Source organism: Candoia aspera, chromosome 2 (genome assembly GCF_035149785.1).
Source record: "Candoia aspera isolate rCanAsp1 chromosome 2, rCanAsp1.hap2, whole genome shotgun sequence".
Lineage (NCBI taxonomy): Eukaryota > Metazoa > Chordata > Lepidosauria > Squamata > Boidae > Candoia > Candoia aspera.
Genome location: NC_086154.1, coordinates 234,847,726 through 234,862,130, shown reverse-complemented (window position 1 = coordinate 234,862,130; position 14,405 = coordinate 234,847,726). Strand labels below are relative to the sequence as shown.

General features: G+C 39.5%; 1 protein-coding gene across 2 annotated transcripts in view; it reads left to right on the top strand.

Annotated features, from left to right (window-relative positions):
• Nucleotides 1–14,405, top strand: part of AP3B1 (adaptor related protein complex 3 subunit beta 1) — a 199,117-nt gene that overhangs the window by 80,595 nt on the left and 104,117 nt on the right. For both annotated transcript variants that reach the window (XM_063295553.1, XM_063295554.1), the window contains exons 9-13: nt 56–153; nt 1,152–1,206; nt 1,299–1,370; nt 6,454–6,516; nt 8,672–8,804. In XM_063295553.1, coding sequence (XP_063151623.1) covers nt 56–153; nt 1,152–1,206; nt 1,299–1,370; nt 6,454–6,516; nt 8,672–8,804 — 421 coding nt within the window. The remainder of the gene's footprint in view (nt 1–55; nt 154–1,151; nt 1,207–1,298; nt 1,371–6,453; nt 6,517–8,671; nt 8,805–14,405) is intronic.

Below are 14,405 nucleotides of genomic sequence, written 5' to 3'. Positions count from 1 at the left end.
CATATTCCGTAGATAAATATGATCACCAGCAAATAATCACCTTTTTTTTTTAAAGGTGGTGATGGCAGTTGCGCAGCTTTATTGGCATGTGGCACCCAACTCTGAAGCTGGTATAGTTGCTAAGTCATTAGTGCGTCTACTTCGGAGTAACAGGTAAATTTAAAAAAAAAAAAAATTGGTTAGCTGCCACTGATCATCCCAGCTGTGGAATATATGTAATTTTGAAATGTTAGACCAGATAAAGCTATCAATTATAAGGAGATAAGGTAAACATATACAACATTTGAGAAGTATTATATTCTGAATGAACTATTTATATTATTAGAATACTAATAATATAATAGCAGTATCATAAATAACATATTTGCCTAAGTCCCAGAGATTGTTGCAACTGCATATCTAATTCACATGAAACAAGACTGAGCTATAATATGGTTTGTTTATTTTTGGCTTAGCATGATCTAGAAAGGCATTCATTAGATTTATATTCTGTAGTTTCTTTTGTGGGGTTGGTTCATACATCCTACCAAACCAAAATAACATTAATCAATATTGTGATTTCTTTATGTGGAATAAAGTATAATTACTGAACCACAAGATTTCTCTAGACTCTTCTACTACTACTACTACTACTACTACTACTACTATTACTAGATGCTATTTCTTGTCAACCCTTATATCTTCCACATAGCTAGGGCATATTAAAATGAAATCAAACAAGATATTCTCCTTTAAATTTGAGAATCTAGGTTTAATCGGGGATTTCAAATACAGGTTTAGGAGTCTATAGTAATGTTTGCAGTAGCATTGAATATAATGACCATTCCATCAATGAAATAAGATTTTAGACATTTCAGTATGGCTTTCAACTTCTAATAAAATTAGTGTTAATTGTAGATATAAGTAACCCCCTGCATCCCTGCATTCACTTCTGATGATGTTTATAATATGAGTTATGTATGTAAATTATATTGTCAAATTCAGTAGTATAAAATGTATATAAGTAACTTACCATTATTTTATAATGGTTGTAATGGTTTATAATGGCTAAGTAAGTAACTTAACATTTTATATTCAGTTTATTTTTCATTCCATGGTTCTCATGGAGAAATAATTAAGGAAGACATTAATAATTTTGCATTCACTTTTAGGGAAGTACAGTATATTGTTCTCCAGAATATAGCAACCATGTCGATCCAACGCAAGGTTTGGCTTGTTGATTATATACATTTAAAATAGTTCAGTTTGATCTCCATATTTGTTGTTACTGATTTCTGATTCTGTTGTTTTCTCCCCAGGGGATGTTTGAGCCTTACTTGAAGAGCTTCTATGTTAGATCAACTGATCCAACCATGATCAAGACATTAAAGGTATGCTTGTTTTAAGTATAATACAATGTCATAGACATACTGCTTTGCTTTGCTAATATGGAAAAAAAAGACCAAAATTGTCAAGATTCATTCATTCCAAAACCATGATGCTCAATAAAAATATGAAGGCAATACTGTTCAAGTTTTATTTGGGAATAGATTTTGTTGATTCATTGAAGCCTTCCATCACTAAGACTGTTATCTGAGCGAAGCGAATTTGAATTCAGAACCCTTATTGCAGTTACAGTTTGTAGATAGTAAAAAAAATTGAGCTTAATTGAGTTGTTATGTTAAATGCATTTAAACAGTGTGCTGAATAGGAAGTTAAGAATGATGGTATGACAGGAAGAGAAGGGAAGTATATTCTGTATAGCTCTTGGGAATAAGTACTGGATACAAATAAGAATGTACAGTATATGTGTTACTAATTCATCTTATATTTTCATATTCAGAGTATAAACTGAGCACATAATGGAAATGTTGAGAAACTCCTTTATAAATTATGCATAAACTATTTTCTTGCTAGATTGTATGCATATATAATATAATATAATATATGCAAAACATGCAAATTATTCATTTTTGACTCCTTTTATTGGCTAATCAAAAATATGGTCATCAGAGCACTCTTCCCAGAGAGATAGGGCCTTGTTCTTAATGTGTGCAATATCTTTGAAACAGTGGGAGTTCGAGGAAAAATTGGATCCTTTTTCCACACAAAACTTTAGAATTGCAGAGAGGGGAGAGAGAAAGCAGGTTGTTGCCACCCAAAAACTGAAGTTGGGGCAGATTATTTGTTAGATGCGGAAAAAAGATAAAATGCTATTTGTTTCTGAACAGGGACTAAACTGAGTTAGAAATAGGAAACTGAGGCAGCCTGGATTGATGAAATGGATGAGGACACTTTGAATTCAGGCTCTGCACTGGCAGTGATAAGAGAACTAATTGAGATGATCAGAGTCTAAAATATGAGATTGAAAAGTTCTGCTAAAATACTGAAGCAGAGATGACTGAAATATACTTGTTATGGCTGAGAGCTTTTGTGCTTTGCACATTTCTGTACCCATCCCCACTATTAGCAAAAGTAACATAAATAATTTCAAATGTGTGCATGTTAATTGTCTGCTGATGGTCTCTTCTAAGTGGGTTCCTGCTGACATTAGTCTGTTCATGCAAATCTTAGTACCCCTAAAGCCTCCTGTCACCTGATGGTTTTAATAATTATTTTGTTCTTTTTTAAAAAAAAAAAAGGAAGTTAGTGTGCTGCATTATTGTTATTTTCAGTAATACTTTTACTGAAAATGCCCTATAGTTAATCTTAAAAAGTAATGGTTTTTAATATGTGAATCCAGTTACTAGATTTACAGCAGAAGCAATTCATCCTAGAGAAGCGTTGCTTTTAATAGATCTGATACAAGCTTATATCTGAATTCCATTCAACATTTCATTGAAGATTCCTGAATTTTTTTACAACCAAAATAAGTATCAATTCAAGGCTCTTCCATTTAGCCTCTCATTAATCCCCAGGGTGTTCATCAAAGCGATGGTGGCTTCAGCTGAGTATCCTCTCTGGGAGGTGCACACGCACGCACGTCTGTGTGTGTGTGTATATTTGTTGATCTAAGCTTGGATGGAAAAACTATCATATGCAGGGCTTTCCTTGATCTGTCTGGAAGGACACAAATTAATGCTAAACAAAAGCAAAAAAATCATTTGTGCTGTCCTACAGAATTCTACACCTAGGAGTAAACATTGGCATGACTCAAAGATACAGAAGCCACAGAGTAGTTTCAGGGACTTTTTGGGGGAGTAAATCCTACCTTGATGAATCTGGCACAGTTTCAGAAGTTGATAACTTCCTTTGATTTGGTCCCTTGGCTTAATAGTTTCATCTTCTTTTTAGGCACATTGTCTGCAAATGTCTCTTTACATCTCATGCATACTGTAACTCAGTTATTTCCATTATGATGGTATTTAAAGCACTCAGTAAAACCTTAATTTAACAGACCATTTGGGGAAGGGGTATCTAGCAGAATATTAGCAGAATATTCAGTCTGAGAGGGGAGGAAAATGTAATGGGTAGAAGAGTGGGAGAAAGAGAAAGAAATGAGGCAAGCCAGAGGAGTTGGAGGGAAATGATGGGCTTTTGCACATTCTGGAGAACAGACAGAGAAGCTACCCAATGACTCACTCCAAGTGGGTTCTGCAGGAAAGGGTAAGAGGGGGGATAAAGAAAGCAGAACCTGAGGGACTTGATGGGAACAGGTGAGGAATGAGAAGTCGCCTTAAGAAAACAGCATGGAGGAGATGGGAGAATGTACAGACACTGAAGTGACACAAAGGGGCCATGTGGCTCAAGATCTCTTCTTTCTTTGCTCTGCATTCAAGAAGAAGACAAACAGCAGTGCAGAGCTCAGGCAACTATCCCCTATTGGGACAGGAAAAGGCTTGTAAATGCATAAAAGGAAAAATGCTAATGCACATGCAAAATTGGCTACAGTCTAGGCAGACCTCAGAAACAACAGACACATCCATTATTCGTGTGTGTGTGTGTGTGTGTGTGTGATAAGTCCAAACAAAGTTTTGGTCTGTTATACCTGAAATCCTTTAAATGGGAGACTGTTAAATTGAGGTTTCACTTTTGTCTGGGGAAATTCTTTAGGAAATCTAATTATTGGCATTAGTAATGAGTTGGAACTCTGCTGAGTGAGGAACAAATGTTCTTGACCAATAAATGCAGAGAGAGTGTTTCTGACAAAAAGCTTCCCATTGTACTTCTGGCTGGAGGTATGGGTAGCCTATCTGGCTTTTCCCAGCCAAGTCTCAGGGCAACATATATTTATTCAAGTGACCTATATGATCACAAGATCAATTACTAGGGAATTACGTGATCAAAAGAGATGGAGGAAGTATCATATTCCTAAGAACCTGCAGTGGAATACATACATCAAGGATGACCTGGATGGATGGATGGAATGGCTGAGTCATTAGCAAGTATCAAACAGTAGTCTCATCACTTGAGGTCAAGATAGTGGAGAAAGCCAATTGTTGAGTATAGATTTATTTGAAGATTGTCACAAATGAAAGGTTTCTAAATTTTGTAAATCTAGAATGCAAGAGCCATAGTAATCCTGTTGGTCAGATGCATATACTTGAAACTTTGAGAATACGTAAGAGTGCTGTCATAAAATGGCTATTACTGGATTCTTGGTATTCTCTAGTCCTCCTGGAATACATATTAACCCAGTTTAACTTTTCCATATGTTTGGGTAGGTAGGCACATTGTCAAAGCACTGTGTTGCAACCACCTTTCATTTTCAGTGAATGCTGATAATGCTTCTGTGGGACCCAGAAATATTTTTGTGAGATTGGAAGTTTCTAAGAATGTGTGAGATGTGAGGTTTGAGCCTGCTTCTGACTCCGAAAATGAAACTTATTCGGAATCAGAAGGGGAAAACAAAACCTATCAGCAAGGTCCTGAAGAATCTAAACCAGAAAGTGACAAGACTGGGAGAAATCGAGGAGATGATTAGACAAATTCAGAGGGAGATTTGAAGCCTCCAATCAGTGCTTGAGAGAGGAGAGCAGAGAAGTACACGAAAGAAAAAGGAACATGATTGGCTGGTAAGGGAAAATGGTGTGAAAAGGAGCAAATAAAAGGGTAGGCGCGTCAAGAGCAAGCTGCTGGAGACAACCGCTCCTTTGAGCTCACAGCACCTGCGGAAGAATCCTTACCAGCGTCGGAAGCCTTGCCTGTAGCCAGTGTGGAAGCACCAGCACCAGTGTCTTCTGCCTTCGCGGAACTTCCTCCTGCTCGGGTTGCTCCAGTAGAGACTCTCTCCACCGTTCCTGTTGAGCACAGTCTCACATCCAGCTCCAAGCCTCGTTGCTTTGCTTCAACGCGATCCAGGTGTGCCTCCAGATCTCAGCCTTGCCTGAACGCTTCTGTCCAGTCCAGCCTTGCCTTCAGATCCCAGTCTTGTCTAAGTGCTCCAGCCCAGTCTAGCCTTGTCTCCAGGTTCAAGCCTTGCCTCAACACTCCAGTCCAGTCCAGCCTTGTCTCCAGAATCGAGCCTTGCCTAGACGCTTCAGTCCAGTCCAGCCTTGTCTCCAGCTTTGACTCTTGCCCAGACACTCCAGTCCAGTCCAGCCTCATCTCCAGATCCGAGTCTTGCCTAGGTGTCCCAGCCAAGGCCAGTCCTGCCTGCAGAACCCAGCCTTGCCTAGACACTCCAGCCAAGTCCAGTCTTGTCTCCAGAATCAAGCCCTGCCCAGATATTCCAGTCCAACCTGGTCTAGCCTGTGTGCCAGCCTGATCCAGCCTGCGTGCCAGGACACCAATCCAAATGTTCAGCCTCTCCTTTGCCATGCACCCTAGCTCCTTCCAGCCTTGCAGCTTTGATCAGAGAATTGGCCGAGTTCTGCCTTGCTGCCTTGCCACAGTCTGACTCTGCACTGTTGCCTGGGTGTCCTTTGCCACCTGGGTGGACTTGATTGAATTATACAGTTTAACCTATTGCAAGAACTTTTCCTATTGTAAATAGTTAATTCAATAAAGAATTTAACTCTGCCTGGCCGTCTCATAGTCTGAACAGGACAGAATGATGCTAGAAACTCCATTTCTTAAAAATTAAACATAATAGATACAAATTAAGTTGTTGAATGAGTAATGCTATTGGTATTAAGGCATGTGTTTTTAGCATATTGGTGTCCATGGGCATTAGATACAGCTTCAGCTTTTTTCTTACTTTTGACACACTCAGGAATAGGTTCAGGGCATCTTTTTCATGACCAGGTAAAAGCTTCAATGGCTATTGCCTAGCATGGGTTCTGCTAGGAGTTCCTTCAGTGTAATGTATTCTATGATGCATAGATAGAAGTTATATTGTTTTTAATATGATTTCTTTAATCCTGGAAAGAATTATTCCATTAACTGGTTACAAATTTGTGGGGTATATCTTCCCATTTTTAATTTGATGAGGCTTTCTTATATTTAAAGTTAGAGTCCTTAATGGTTTATAAAAGGTAGGAAATAATTTGTTGTTGTATCTGTATTTCCTAAACAGTTTACTCTGTTTTCTAGCTTGAAATTTTAACTAACCTAGCGAATGAAGCCAATATATCAACTCTTCTCAGAGAATTTCAGGTTTGTGCATTATTTATATTTTTATTGCATGCCATTCTATCTGATGTATAGATTTAAACTAATACCATATCCTTCTTTTCTTGCAAACTAGCTTAATACTGCTATGTTGTAGGTAAGCAAGATAGTGATATGTTTCTACTTCTGATTAGAATAACAGAAAGTGATCTATTTATAATCCTGTATACAGTTTTTGACTATGCAGGTAGTCCTTGACTTAAGACCATTTGCTCAGCCACCATTTGAAGTTAACAGCGGTGCTGAACAAAGGGACTTATGACCAGTCCCTGAAGTTACAGCTGTTGCAGCACGCCCATGGTCACATGGTCAAAATTTGGGCACTTGGCAGCCCGCCCACACTTACGACTGCATAGGCACTTCAACCCCCCCACCTGCCTATATCCCCCCCACATCTATGCCCCTTTGGTCCTCCGCACTCCATGGCCCCTGCTGACCTTCACTGACATCTTGCTTCCGCCGCTGACCAAGCATGTCCAGCCTGGCCCTTTGCAAGCCAGCTACTGGCCGCATGAGGCTTTCTTCCCCAGGTTGGGCATGGCGGTTTCCTCACAAGACCTGGGGAAGAAGGCCTCATGTGGCCAGCAGCTGCCTTGCAAAGGGCAAGGGCAGACACACCTACTCAGTAACAGGAGCAAGAAGATGGCAAAGGTCAGCTGCGGTGGCAGAGTGCAGGGTAGCAGGGGCCTCGTAGTGCAGGGTGGTGAGGGTGACTGTGGCTGGGACTGGGCTGGGGTGACAGGGCCAGGCAGCTTTGTGGTGCGTTGGGGCTGGGCTTCGTGCTGTGCTGTGGCTTGAGCTTTTTGCAGCCCCAGAGCCGCGGCGCACCAAGAAGCCCCTGAGCTACAGCATATTCTTTTCCTAGCCTTCCTAAGCTCGCGCTGCACCTCAGCAGCCCCCTCCCCCAACCTGTGTGTGGCCTGTGCCTGCCCTCTCAGACTCCCCCCTGCAGCACCCCCGTGCTCTTTACCTGGGACTTCTGCCTCTTCCCACTTAATGACCTGCATGTCTTGGAGTTACGACGGCAACCATGACTGCCAAGGATTGCTATTGCTAAGCAATGCGGTCACATGACATCATGCTTTACAACTGCATCGCTTAGCGATGGGAATTCTGGTCCCAATTGCGGTCGTAAATCAAGGACTACCTGTATGTAGGAAGGTAGTTTCAGGATACTGAATATTTGCTGTTGGGGTTTTTAAGGACTACCTATGTTTTTCTTTCTTTAGACATAGTCATTTGAATCACAAGTCCTGTTCTTAAGATAGGGCTGCTATCAATCATATCTTAAACGTGATTATATTCAGTGGCTCCTCTTCCAAGTAGAATTTTGGAATCACTTTTCATATCCTGCACACTATGTTCTAGTATCATCTTCAGACAGAAGGACAGACCAGAGGACAATATTTCAGCCATGGATGGTTGGAGGGAGTTTAGTTTTCAATGCTTTGATAGGTTTGGGGAGAGGAATTTGAGAGGATTCTTTATTTTAAGTGTAACTTTCCTATTTTAAGGATTATATTACAGTTTTCATCTGTTCTCCACCTCAAAATGGCAGGAAATTGTGCCATCAGTTTTCAACAGCCATGACCAGAAAGGCTCTTGAGGGCTACAAAAAGAGGGGACTCCAGAGCTGCAGGTTATCTATCACTGCCAGAATTAGATTGACAAGAAGCCATGGCTTCTCAGACTTATCCGAACTGGAATTAATCATGATGCTGTATTTCCAGGACATCATTGTGGAGAAAAACATGAACAGGAAGATTGCAGCCATACCATTTGGAGTAACAGTGGTGGTTGTTAGTGGACATATATGCAAAGGCACCCATTATTTGTGTTCCCCCAATGTATTTTTTTCTTTATCTGGCTTTCCTTAGACTGTGCTAATTTAATAGACTGAATCATTTCTGAAAACAATACATAAGCCAACCTATTTTTGTGCTCAGACTTATACCTGTTATTGAGTTACTTTGCTTTACTAATACACATGGAGATAGACTGATTCCTTCTGACATAGATTGGGTAACTAGAGCTAGCACATTGTCCTATCCTCACAGCTGTTGTTTAAACACTGAAGCTAGTTTCCATAGGTATGGCTTTGTTAAACTGATGAGATAAATGACATTCCTGTTTTCTTCAGACCTATGTGAAAAGCCAAGATAAGCAATTTGCTGCAGCTACAATCCAGGCTATAGGCAGATGTGCAACCAACATCTCAGAAGTGACTGACACATGCCTAAATGGCTTGGTGTGTTTGCTGTCCAATAGGGATGGTAAGTTAATTATTCTATTTTGAATTTTGAATTAATGAGAACTTTTATTTTCTGGTAGCATTCTAGAAGTATATTAGAGGACTATTATAGAAATGTCATTTCCCTTAAATGATATGAGTTTAGGACAAATAATAACATTGTACCTATTTGAGGATCTTCAAAATTATTTTCTGATTTTTTTATTAGCATAGATTAACCTCAGTGTACTAATATCTAAAAGGCTATACTTCATACAGAATATAATTTTTTCTCCAGTTGCATTAAAGTAGCTGTGCTGCAGAGGGTGCTATAAGCAGAGAAATATGGTTTTTTTAATGTCTCTTAAATAGACAAAAAACATATCAAACTGTTTAGACTAGCCACTAATAAATATGTGTACAGTTCATAATTTATTTTCTTCTTTCTTAATATATAAATCAGAAAACGTAGAGATACATAGTACCTTGTAGTTTTATCAGGTGTCCAAATTATCCCTGATGTTTTCTGTGCAGTTACCACTTTCCACATTAAAATATAATGTGCCTTTTCAGTTGCTCAGGCACTTTATTTTGTTTTGAGGCTATTCCCTGTACTGTAGACATAAGTATCTGTTTAAAAATGTAGCTTCATCTTTGCATTATTTTATAGTTAGATTAAAGCTACAGACTCCAACAATATCTTTTGAATAACAATCTTGGCTATATCAAACAGTCTTGGGAAGGGGAGATTTGTAGAGGAAAAATAATGGACAGAAATAATTGTGTCCATCTGCTACTCTCTTCCTAAAATTCAATTGCACAGATGTATCTAGAATCCAGGTTGAACTTTTCCCATTTGGGAAAGTAATTACAGAAGTAAAATGAAAGGTAGGGGTATGCTTAAATATCTTCCCCATCTCTTCTCACTATTTTATTTATTAATTTACTTGGTTACCTACCTATCCACCCACCTACCTACTTAAATGATTTTTGCACTGTCCCAGTCTCATGATTCTGGATAGTTTACAAGAACCTTAAATAGTATTTTTAAAATACAAACAAAGTAAAATAGAAAAATCAAAGCAGTAACAAAATATGACTATACTTCTCCCCTACTAGTCTTTCAAGGCATCAGAAGCCTGCTTAAAAAGGATGGTTTTCAGAACTTTATAAAGGCCCAGAGAGAAGGGACCAAACATATCTTCAGGGGCAAGATGTCCATAGCTACAACCAGAAAGGCTTGCTGTTTATTTATTTATAGTTTATTCAATTTAGGTGCTGCCTGACTCCGATCAACTTTGGGCTCACAGCAAAAAAACAAAGAACAAATATACAAAAAAGCATATAACAATAGTCTAATCCATGCCACCTCATTTCATGAGGGGGGTGCATTCTTGATGACCTAAAAGAAAGAGCAGAGTCATTTTGGATAATATGGTCCCTAATGTAATACCTTGCTATGAAGGACTTTATAGGAAATATCTGGCATTTTGAATTGGCTCAGAGCCAACTGATAACCAACTAAATAATTAAAAAATAGGTGTTATCCTGCAGTAGTTGGGTCTACCCACCAGCAGCCTGGCTACTGCATTTGTACCAGCTGCAGCTGTGGCAGTCTCCCAGAGAGCACATTATAGTAATTCAACCATGTGGTGATAAGAGCAGGAGTTTCAGCTTCTTGGACCAGATGGTCCAAGAACTGGCATGCCAGTGAAGTTGGGCAAATGCCTCCCTGGCCAGAGCCTTCACCTGCTGTTGAGGTAGGAGCTTTAACTTTAAGAGGACCAACATGTCCCAGACCTCTCCATAGTTGGATGGTTGGTCCCCATCAACAGCAACAACTGGGAGGCCAAGATGCCTTTGGATGAACAGCAACTCCATCTTGCTTGGGTTTAGTCTGATTTCTCCCCATTTAGTCATCTTTCTCCCCATTCATTCACTGATAGACCTTTACAGCATCTCCAGGGTAGAGATACAGAGTTGAATACCATCAGTGTGGTGATGGCACCTCACAGTAAACTGGTAGATGACCTCTTCCAGCAGTTTCATATAGATACTAAATAACATAAGAAAGAAGATCAAGCCCTGACAAATTCTGCATGACAGCTGACTGGAATTGCCCACTCAGATAAGAGTGGAACCACTGTAAAATGATGTCCCCAACTCCCCAAAGAGCTTTGGTCTATGTGGGTTATATTTATCAATATTTTACAAAATTTAAGGCTGAGAATTTTCAAAATAGTGATTTATCTGACTTTGTGGACTGTCTGAAAGGATCCAGGGAATTCCCAGGGGTCCCCAGAGCACACTTTGAGAACCGCTGATCTAGTCGTTTGTATAAATGAAAGTATTATTTACAAAACCAGTATATTTTTCTATGTATATACTGAATATTATGAGAAATCAGGTGTTACCCTACTTGATTCCCTTCTTAATATCTTTCTCTCATTTTCTGCTTGTAACTTATTACTGCTCCTTCTCCCCCTCCTTATATCAATTATTGATACTGGAATGTCTCTGAGTTTTCTCCTGGATGTCTTGCTGCTCCACAAAGCCTTTAATTCAAAGAGTTCATCTGATTCTTCATATAAACAACACAGTCCAAGATGCTTTCCTCAGTGTGTTCTCCTTGTTCTTTCACACTCTCACAAGCTGCTTCAGGCTTTTCCTCTTGGTCTTCCTTCCTGTCCCAGATCTGTTATTTCTGGACTTGGCAGGCTTAGTTGGTTCTTCACTCTACTCCAACCAGTTGATGTCCTCTCCAGCAGTATGTCTTGCAGACTGAAAAATACTGCCTCTCCCCTCTGGCTTTTCCTTTCTCTTTATATATTCTATATCTAAGGCGTGTATGTGCCACATTACTGGTGCATTCTAGCATTTTTTCTCTTTTCTGCATATGTGCTCTTGGTCTTGTGCTAAGTCATCTGCCTTCCCTAAAAAATCTATGATTTTGGCACAGATGCAACCACTTCCCTCCAACTGGTACCTCACCCTGCCACAGGGCCTAACCACTAGACTGTAGATGGATGAAATGACAGATCTGGCATTCACTAGCACCAGCCTGAGTCTGTGGTACCCTACAGTCTGATCACTTGGGCTAGGGTTGAGGCCACAAGGTAGGAAGAAGGAACTTGCTGTCATCCTGAAAAACCCAAGTTGGTAGCATGGTGCCCACGAGCATCATAGCATCCAGGGATGCTTGCCAGTGTGTTCTTGTATGTTCTTGCCCTCTTTCCTCTGACTATCATTAATGGGCAAGAATTCAGGAGGATGAACAAAGTGCAGCAAGCAAGTGGTGTTTTGGCTGTCTGAAAGCTTGAGAGAGCAGCCCCTTCAGGAATGCATTAGGTACTATCATGAGTAAGGATGGCGAGCAGGGGGCTCCCATCCAGACTGTTAAGCGCATGCATAGCACTGAGGAATTGGGCAGCCATTCAAAGAGACACAGATCAGGACCACCTTAACCTTTGGGGTTTATATGTCTGGGTTTTTCCCACGCTTCTTCAGTTTGTTAGGATTCCTGTTATGTACAAGCAATAAAACATTAGAGACCAGTTCCTTGTCTCAGCGTGTTTCCTGGCTGTTAGGACAGGTACCACTTTTTGGTTAACCTTGCCTTGTAGGGAAAAATCTTTGTCCTTAGAGCAAAGCAGAGAGAGAGGTGAAAAAGCAGCTGTTCAGTAATAGCTGGTGCACCTCTCCAGAAGTTTGCCAAGTGAATGGATCCCTGATTCTCCTCTTCTGTTCATTTCCCAGAGGTGCCCTGGAAAATACGTGGTGGGAAGCAATTCTCAGGATTGTTTTAGTCTCCCTGTTTTAAATTAAATATTATCTAGGGATAGGATAGAAATAAAATAGCAGTAATGGGATCCACCCCCCCTCACACACTCCTAGGTTTAGTGAGTGCTGTTAGGAAAGAAAGGGGCTCCTTTTGCCTTTATTCAAAGATCTGAAGTGCCCTGGATTGTTTACCCAAAGACTTGGTCCACCATGACATGGGCACCATCCATTTCTGAAAAAGTTGAAAAGGCAAACCTTTGCTTTTGTAATGCTACTGGGAAGCTGTCTATATCATCATTTCTTACCCTCTTATCCAGACTCCCACAAACAATAAGAGACTAACTTGCATTTCAGTTATGTTTTTCCACAGGGCTCCAGAGACAGGGAAGGAACTGGGAAGCAGGGAGGGGGAAAAAAAAGCACAACCACCTTGATGATTCCTATGCTTCAGCCTTTTGAGACTGGAACAAACTAGTCCCCTCTCGCTATTGTTAAGTTCCTAGTGTGTTTGCCCTTTTTTCCCCCTCCTCTTATTATCTTACCCCAGACAGCTGTCAGTAGAGAAGGATAGGCATTTGGGTTCTGAGATGCAGTCCAACTTCAGCAGACTGGAGAAAGCAATTCTGCTGCTGCTGTTTGTCAAGGGTCATTCACTCAATCCTAAACAAATTTCCACAGATAAAAGTCCCAGAGAGTTCATTGGTGTGTAAATGGAAAGTAGTTATATTTGTTTGTTTGTTTGTTTGTTTTCTCCCTGAAAGAAAGATTATGTATAGAGCCTTGGTTTTGGTGGCACAGTAACTTGATTGGTCTTCAGTGCTACCTAAAAGCTTAGAAAACGTGGGAATCAAAGAGAGGGAGGCTGGTGGCTATTCACCTTGCTGTGGAATCCCAATTCTATCCTGAAGCAGAAATTCCAGTTTGGGGTGAGTAGGTGGTTAGTGACCACAGATGTACCAAAGGAAGGAATCAAGATCCACCCTTATCTTTCAGAATTTTCTCCTTCCTTCCACTGATTGATGATAGGAGAATGCTACCTTAATCCTCTTCCCCTATACTTTAACATGTTTTGAACCTGAGCTCATCTGTTACAAACCATAGAAAAACTAAAAAGCCTCATTATCACTTATAAAAGAAAGGAAGGCTCTACGCCATAACTGCTGTGATAAGTGATCTTATGGAAATTCAATTAAGAGTAAAAAAAAAGTTTTTTTTCTTTACAGTTACAGAGATTACAGTGTGTACTGTTGTGTATTTGGTTTAACTTTGACCAGATTTTTCTTTCCCTTTCTTTTCCAGCTGAATTTTCTCACCAGAATCATCATTAGCATAATTTATTCCCTAAACATAACAATATAGTGAAAATTATGCACTTTTAAAGGAAAACAAGAAATTGAATTGTGAGCTAATGTAATAGAATTTCAGATGTGATGGCATATTTATTTATTTATTAAATTTCTCTGATGCCCATCTCGTGCACAATGACTCTGGGTGGCTTACAAATAATAAAAATGGTAACAATATACATACATACATACATATAATGCTTTGCATACATAGCAAATTGGGCTTTGTAGAAAATACAATGACTCATAAAATAAAAATGTACTTTTTCAGAAAATATTTATTTGTTTGTTTGTTTGTTTGTTTGTTTGTATTTCAAATTTCCATCACCGCTCATCTCCCCCGAAAAGGGGACTCTGGCCGGTTTACAATCAAATTATAAAATATATGTACTTTATAGAATAATGGCTCTTATTTTTCCCAACAGGATGTGTATAAAATATTGAAACTGATCTAATCTGAATATTAGAGAATATTCTATTTTGTCATACATATATTGAAAATAAATACCAATTTTCTA